Source organism: Orycteropus afer, unplaced genomic scaffold (assembly GCF_000298275.1).
Source record: "Orycteropus afer afer isolate SDZICR_OR568_19922 unplaced genomic scaffold, OryAfe1.0 scaffold00089, whole genome shotgun sequence".
Classification (NCBI taxonomy): domain Eukaryota; kingdom Metazoa; phylum Chordata; class Mammalia; order Tubulidentata; family Orycteropodidae; genus Orycteropus; species Orycteropus afer.
Genome location: NW_006921676.1, coordinates 458,425 through 466,583, shown reverse-complemented (window position 1 = coordinate 466,583; position 8,159 = coordinate 458,425). Strand labels below are relative to the sequence as shown.

Below are 8,159 nucleotides of genomic sequence, written 5' to 3'. Positions count from 1 at the left end.
GGTGGGTTTGAACTGCCAGCCTTCTGGTTAGCAGCCAAGTGCCTTAGGCACTACACTACCAGAGCTCCTAAGCCAGGACTAGAATTAAAAAAATTTAACCTTAATCATTGGTGTAATCTATTATACCCTTATAGGAGCTCAGATGGAATGGTGGTTAAAGCATTCAACTGCTAACCAAAAAGTTAGTGGTATGAACCCACAGCTTCTCCACAGGAGAAACATGAAGCAATCTGTTTCTATAAAGATTTACAGCCTTGGAAACCCTATGAGGCAATTCTACTCTGTCCTATAGGGTTGCTATGAGTTGGTATCAACTTGATGGCAGTGGTTTTTTGGTTTTATTACACCATTATTTCTTAAACTGTTTCTTGAAACTATGATGTTCCTCTAGTGCTCTTAAGGAGAAAGAAAAAGAAAAAAACAACACTGATGCTAGGAATATTTTTTTCCTTTGTGAACTGAATTTTAGAATGCATGTGAAAGGAAAAAAAAAAAAAAAAAACTAGGAGAAATATCCTTAATATTCTGCAGTAGTCTGCATATAAGTGAAATTGTGGCATACTCTATGGAACCAGAAAGTTGTAAGTGATCCCATGTGATGCATAAACTTATGGTATCCCCTGTATACTTTTGGTGCATGGACAACTTTAGAGACCAAATGCATCAATTTTCTGTTTTCTGCTTTAATCCATGAGTTCCTGTTGGGGTCAATACATTATAACTTCAGTGTTTTATGTTTGATGGAAACACTTTAGACGATACTGGCTCTCACCTTCTTCATATCCTCATAAAAGAGGTAGAGAATTTGATGTTTGTCTTTGGCTTCCCACCATCCTTTCACATGGTCATACCATGAACCCCAGCACACTGAAAGACAGGGATGAAAAATGAGACAGTGAGTAACAGAAGAAGTCCAACCAACACAAATATTCCACTGAAAGGAGAATTCTTGAAGAGAGGGGAATGTTACACTGATGATTCCTTCCTATTAAAGAAAGCAGAGCCCTTGCTGTTCTAAGGAAATGATTCTGTCTTTTGGAGGTATTTTGATGAAGGAAATGAAGGTGAATTCTCACCTTGCCCAGCCAGAAAACTCTCAAAATACTCTTCCCAGGTTCCTGGATCAGGAAGTGCTTTATTCATCCTTTGGAAATGGTAGTAAGATACCATATTGTCCTTGGGGTTTCTTGCTACATAAATTATCTTGGAATGGAGGGAGAAGAGAAAGACACAAAACAGGATTAGAAGTATATAGAGTTATTATCCAGACTAGTCATGTTAGATTAATAACTAACTTTTTCATGAAGATTTCGTTGTTGTTTGGGGGAAAGTTAACAGAGCAAATTAGTTTCCCATTCAACAATTTATACTCATTTTGTTTTGTGACATGAGTTGTAATTCCCTCAATGTAACAACACTCTTCCTGCTTCCTCCCTGGGATCCCTATTTTCATCTCTCCATCTTTTCTGTCTTCTGAACTTTGTTCTACACAAATGCAGCCCTTTTGGTTTCATATGGTTAGTTATCTGAGGATCATGTTACTCACAAGTGTTATTGTTCAATAACAGTGTAGTTTTGTCTATTGTTTGGCTGAAAGGTAGTCTTGGGGATTGGGTTCAATTTCAGATTTGAAGGTTGCCTAAGGGCTATAGTCTTGGGGATTCTACAAGTCTCTATCAGATGAATAGATCTCTTCTTTTTTATGACTTTGAATTTTGTTCCATATTTTATCCCACTCTGTCTAGGACCTTCTATTGTGATTCCGATCAGAACAGTTGGTAGTAGTTGCCAGGCACCAATTAGTTCTTATGGTCTGTTGTTGTTGTTATTTGCTGTCGAGTTGGACCCGATTCATAGTGACCTCCCTTGGGTTTCCGAGGCAGTATCACTACGGAAGTAGATTGCTCAACCTTCCTTCCAAGGAGTGCCTGGTGGGTTTGAACCACCAGCCTTCTAGTTAGCAGTCAAGTGCCTGAGGCACTATGCTACCAGAGCTCCTATGGTCTAGTGTACCCTTAGTCCTTTGAACTAATCATTTCCATGAGTCATTGATATTCTTCACTTTTCTTTGTTCGGGATGAGAAGAGACCAAGAGTTGTATCTTAGATGATTGCTCACAAGCTTCTCAGATCCCAGTCTCTACTCACCAAAGTAGGATGTAGAACGTTGTCTTTATGGACTGTATATGCAGTTGACCTAGATGTCCCCCCAGACTATGGTTCCCAGCCCTCAATCCCAGTGACTCATTCTTTCAAGATGATTATTTATCACTAAGAAGTTTGACCCTTGCATGGTGTCCTACATACCTGGATATATTTGCAACACATACAAATATATATGTAGAAATATCCTCTACCAAAATTATATATGCTCATGGGCATAGGTGTACTCCCATATGCCATTTCATATCTGTTCAGCTTATATATTTACCTGTGTATCCACCCGTAACTTATTGTTTGCTATTGCTGTTACTGCAGGATTGTTTCTATGAAAGCATTTGCTATTGTTGCTTTTCACTCTATGTCTTCCTTTGTTGTGCTGACCTCCTTTTTATTGTTCCTTTCCCCTCATCCCAGTTAATACACGTTTCCCATGAAGTTAGTGATTTTCTCTCCCTCCTCATTCCATCCCTGTTAACTATCAAAGAATGTTTCTTTCTATGTGTAAACCTTTTCTTGAATTTTTATGATAGTGGTCTTATACAATACTTATGACTGACTTATTTCACTGATCATAATGTCATCAGCATTCATCCAAATGTAAAAAAAATGTTTATATTTTTTAAATGCTGGATTCTTTTGATCCTAGCTTTTGTGAGAGATTAAAAGGATTTATATGAATTTGCATATTGATTAACGTGAAGAAGTGGTCTAGTTCCCCATTCTTCAGCCCTTTAACACCAGGTAAAGAGATTTAAGAGGAAATTGATAAAAACCATTCTAAGGGGGTCTCAGTTAGAGTGGGAGAAAAATATGGAACAAAACTTAAAATCATGAAAAATACAAAAATCCAGCTTACTGGTCTGATAGAAAATAGTGGAACCCCTGAGACTATGACCTTTGGACACATTTCAGGCCTGGAACTGAACTCATACCTGTGGATCAACTTTCTGCCAGAGGATAAATAGGTTTGTAAAGTAAGCAGTAACACCAGGGAGGTGTGCACTTCAAACAATCAACCAAACAAGATCAAAGGGCAGCATTTGCCCAGGGTTAAAGCTCAGAAAATAGGAAGGGATAGGAAAGAAGAATGTGTGGAAATGGTAAACACAGGAAAGAATGGGAAGAGTGCAGTTACATTATGGGGATTGCAATCCATGTCACAAAACAAAATGTGTAGGAATTGTTGAATGGAAACCAATTTGTTCTGTAAACTTTCACCCAAATCACATTAAAAATATTAGTAAAAACTGCCAAAAGACAATAAAAATAAAAGAAACCAGTTCAAAGTTGTTCTGTGTAGTATAACTTTGAATTTTGTTCTTTACCTTACAGTTTTTCTCTAGGAAGGATGGAGGTAGAAGGTCAATGGGAAGATGAGTTTTCAGAGTCCGTGGTGAGGGCATTGCATTAGCTTGTTCCAAACCTGAAAAATTGCCTTTTGGTCATTTTCCACTTTTTTTTTCTCTATTTGCTTCAAAATCTTGCTGCTTCTATTATTATTACTTTAGGAGCAATTCAAGGTAGCTGCAAGAGCACTGACTCTAACTGTCTATAGATTTGATCTGAGAGACTATGTCTAACCTATGAATAAATATTTTAGCTACAGCAGTTCCTAACCATAACCAACAACCAAACACAAATAATAAACTAAAAAAATCAAACTGTTCCACCATGAAATTAACCTGTTGGGCTCATCCTTATGGAATAAAATTAATTTCTAATTAGATAATAAAAATATAATTTACTTTTAATAACTTAGTGGTATTTTTTAGTAATGCCATTTGAAAATGTCTTTAGAATAGAAATGGCCAGACACAGTTAAAAAAAAAGACACAGCTATAAAATCTTTCAATAATTGTTTGAATGCCTAGAATTTTGAGGGGCTTTTTGATAGTAAAAATCGTAAGTGTATGTTTAGGAATTTAGTCAAGTGTGGCAATTTAATACTTACCAGATCCTATTTCTGGAATTATCCATTCAATAAAAGGAATTCGTATATAAATGGGTGCTCGTTTACTTATGTCAGTATCACCTTTATTTTGTATTAAGTCCACTATCTCCTGAGTCCATGTTGTTCCTTATTCCACATGTAAGATGAGAAAGCATAAATATTTAGTATACCACATTCCTTAAAATATGATCAGACTTACTAGAATATCTATGAATTTTAAAGTTAGGTGTACAAGGATTCAAACATCATTCATTATTTATGTCACATGCTATCATAATTTGAATTTTTTATAGGTGCTTAATTAGAGTGGACATTAGATTGATAAATATACAGTGTATTATTTTTTTCTGTCATAATCATAATTTGGATTCCTGTGCTGTTGAGTAGATGCATTATTCTTAAGAAAGGGAGAATGAAAGAATTTGAATGTTTTTCTCAAGAGATTGTGATTTGGAGGTTAATGACTGTGGCTTTCAAACTGTTTTCCAAGCACATAGCTCAGGGCTGCCATGTAAAAGGCACTCATGGATGTTGGTTGAATAAATGCCTGGGCTTGATATTCTCCATTAGCACAGTATCTGTTTTCACCCTCTTCTTTTTCTCCTTATATTGGGCTGAAAGACTAAAATGTGGATTTCCAAGACGTCCTTGCCCCTAAGGTCCTAGATGCTGTTATGACATTGCATTCCTGTGAGATTTGGAAGGTAGAGGAGGGGTAGAGGTCATCCTTCCCGAGGAAGTGGCAGGTGATGGTGGCTCTCACAGATAGAAATTTTTTGCAGAGACCATTCCACATTGCACTGTCTAGTACCCTAAACCTGAGAAGTTGCATAATCACTGCTACCACTTCAACAGGAAAAAGGCCTCAGTCTCCCACTTTAAATCTGTTATGTGTTGAATCCTGACAAATTCTGTGTTGGATGTTTGACAATTTTAGGCTGACTTTCTGAAATTGTCTTAATAGTCTGCTTCCTGGATATGGGTTGATTTTTCCTACATTCTGTGGTATCAACTCATTATAGATCTCTTTTCTCATACTCTCAATTCCACAATTTAAAGATCTACAATAAGGGCATAGATTAAAAACCCACTGCCGTTGATTTGATTCCAACTGTTAGTGACCTAGTAGAACAGAGTAGAACTGCCCTGTCAGGTTTCCAAGGCTGTAAATCTTTAAGGAAGCAGATTGCCACATCTTTCTTCTGCAGAGTGACTGGTGGGTTCAAATTGCCAACCTTCCAGTTAGCAGCCAGTCATTTAACCACTGTGCCACCAGGGCTGTCTAGGGCATAGATTAGAAAACAATAAATAGTAATTATAATCCTATATCCTATATGAGCTAGTCTTGTATATTTTCTGATACCATATACTCTTTGGTTATAGGATAAAACACCAAGATTTCTTTAGCTGTCTACTCAAAGAAAGACCATTTGTACTAGTTTTATAATTTATTCTGATATTTTCCTTAAGGGGTAACATTGGGCAGAAGTTCATGGATGAGTTAAATGACCTCTTATTTCACTGATTCTCTGAAATGTTTTTTCCTTCTCTCACTCAGAGTATATGGTATTAATGTTTTAAAATATTAAGAGTTTGTTTCCTCTTTCAACTAATAAAAATAACCTTTATTAACCTATAAAGTTTTAGTTATCGTTATGATTATTACTTCAGCTGCAAGCATTTTGCTTTATTTATTTTTTTATTTTTGTATTTTTCAAATTCCACTAACATCAAGAAAGGTCTAAGTGATCTAAGTGTAAACTCAGTATAAATTTGGTAGTTGCAGCAAAGATTAAGTGTTAAGCACTGTACTTAAATGATGAAAATTAAACAGAGTTGTGGACTTTGGGTATAAATCTAACGCAGTGGGATGTGATCCTAGCCAGTGGTTACTTTTAGAAATTCACATTTAGAAAAATTTAATTCTGAACAGGCTTATGATGATTTAAGATTGGAAAGTCAGGACCAACATGAAAGTAATGGAATAAGAGACTCAGGATACTCCACATTGAAGTCCCCTTGTATCCCTCCTTCTCCCCACAAGATCTTTTATTAGTATTTTTAGATATAAAGAGACCTCTGGTAGCATAGTGCCAAAGGCACTTGACTGCTAACCAGAAGGCTGGTGGTTCAAACCCACCAGCCACTCTTTGGAAGGAAGGTTGGGCAATCTACTTCCGTAGTGATACCGTCTCGGAAACCCAATGAGGCGTCGCTATGAGTTGGGTCCAACTGACGGCACATAACAACAACAACAGAGGGATTTGAACCCACAATCTCAGAAAATGCTTAGGTTCAGATTTTTTGTGTGCAGGTGGGAGGGCAGGAGTTATTGACATGAAGCTTAATTTTACAAATGGCAAAGGGGTATACATTTTGGGAAGTGGATTGAATACTGTATTTTTAGTATATATGTAGATACACACAATTACCTGTGAACAATTGTTTCCTTCTTCTCATCTCAGAGTTTTTATGATGCAATGGCTGGGTTCAAGGTAGTTTTACTTCTACAGACAACTTTGTTAAACTGATTATTAAAATAAGGAATAGATTTACAACACAGCAAGAAGAAAAGTGGAAACAATAGATTTAGGACCCTGAGATGAGAGGCTTTTAGTGTTTCTGAGGGCTGCAAAGGTGAAATCAGCATTACAGAACCAAAGCTCTCCTATTACTTTTTCTACATCAGCCTTGGGATTCCCTTCCTATCTCACACTTCAAAAGCAGCCTTTTTAAGATCTGCAGTAAGGGCCTACATTGGGAACCAATAAGTAAACAAATCTCTGCCCTTTTGCTCTTGGGTGTTTAATTTACTTTCTCCTTAAAATTCACTGCCACTGAGTTGTTTCCAACTCATAACGACCCTCACTGGGTTTCCAAGGCTGCAAATTTTTACAAAAGCAGACCACCCCATTTTTCTTCTGTGGAGCAGCTGGTGGGTTCAAACAACCAAGTTTTTGGTTACTGCTCAGTGCCTTGCCCACTAAACTATCAGAGCTCCTTTACTTTCTCCCACAGAAGTAAAATATATGCATAGTTTAGAAAGACTTTAATTCTGATAATTGGTCAGCATTTTAATACTTTTTGTGCAGTTCTTTTTTTAGTTTCCACAAGTAACTTATTTTAGCCATATCGATCTGCCTAGCAAACATTTTCCACTCACTCCCAGGAGATCAACTTTATTTCATCATTAATGTGTCTTTCCCATGTACCTTCCTAAGCCTCTTGTCACCCTTACTTTCTACCTACCTGCTTTGGGATAGGTAGCAATAAGCAAATCATCAGGCTTGGCTTGGAAGTTCCAGATCTGATCCCAGGTTTCACAAGTGGGTGTGGGTTGAAGAATTCCCTTCACGTAGTCCACAGTTACGCGCTCTTTTTCATCAAGTTTCAAACCTTTTATCTTGTTTAAGGCCATGAATGTCAGAAATCACAGACTGTTAGAAACAAAAACAGCTGCGAGTCAGCACAGGGCCATACATCGTTGATATCTTACACAGAAAATGCAAATCTGAGACCCCAAACTGCCTAAGATAGCCCGATGCAGACCTGCAAACAGGGAAAAATATAGCCCTGAGCCTGCGGGTACACCTTCCAGGGCAGTAGCAGCTATTGTTTAGGATTTGTACACAGGCATTTCCTTCAGCCCTCCTCCCTCTGTGACGTAGTACCAGAGGCGGTTACAAATCCTAACTGTTGTTTCAGTTTTTAATCCTCTTTTTCTTCAGCAGTTTAACAAGAGTTAGTATCAGAGTATGTTTCTTACCTTGTGTTCATAAAATAATTCACAGATGTGAATTTTTTCTCCGGGGAATTTTAAACTAATTGAAAATGTTAAAGGCAACTTGGCCCGTGGAATTTCAAATTAGAAATTAGACATTTCAGGATCATTTTCCTGAAAGGCTGAAGAGGAATTTCTGTGGGCTGTTAACAGTGAGATCTTAGATTCTGAACTTCAATTATCGGAAAGGGTTACTTTTTATTACTTAAAAGCAAAATAAATAATACTAAATTGGAAATGATTCTCCTTTTGTAACCTGTTCTAC

At 37.1% G+C, this 8,159-nt stretch overlaps 1 protein-coding gene across 1 annotated transcript in view; it reads right to left on the bottom strand.

The window, feature by feature from the left end:
* The window catches only part of LOC103198269 (sulfotransferase 1C4-like), a 17,685-nt gene extending 10,154 nt beyond the window's left edge, over positions 1-7,531 (bottom strand). Inside the window, exons 1-5 of the mRNA XM_007942396.2 lie at positions 7,363-7,531; positions 4,114-4,239; positions 3,488-3,585; positions 1,077-1,203; positions 773-867 (exon numbers count right to left, since the gene is read on the bottom strand). Of these exons, the coding sequence (XP_007940587.2) occupies positions 773-867; positions 1,077-1,203; positions 3,488-3,585; positions 4,114-4,239; positions 7,363-7,531 (615 nt within the window). The remainder of the gene's footprint in view (positions 1-772; positions 868-1,076; positions 1,204-3,487; positions 3,586-4,113; positions 4,240-7,362) is intronic.
* Between the last annotated feature and the right edge of the window lie 628 nt (positions 7,532-8,159).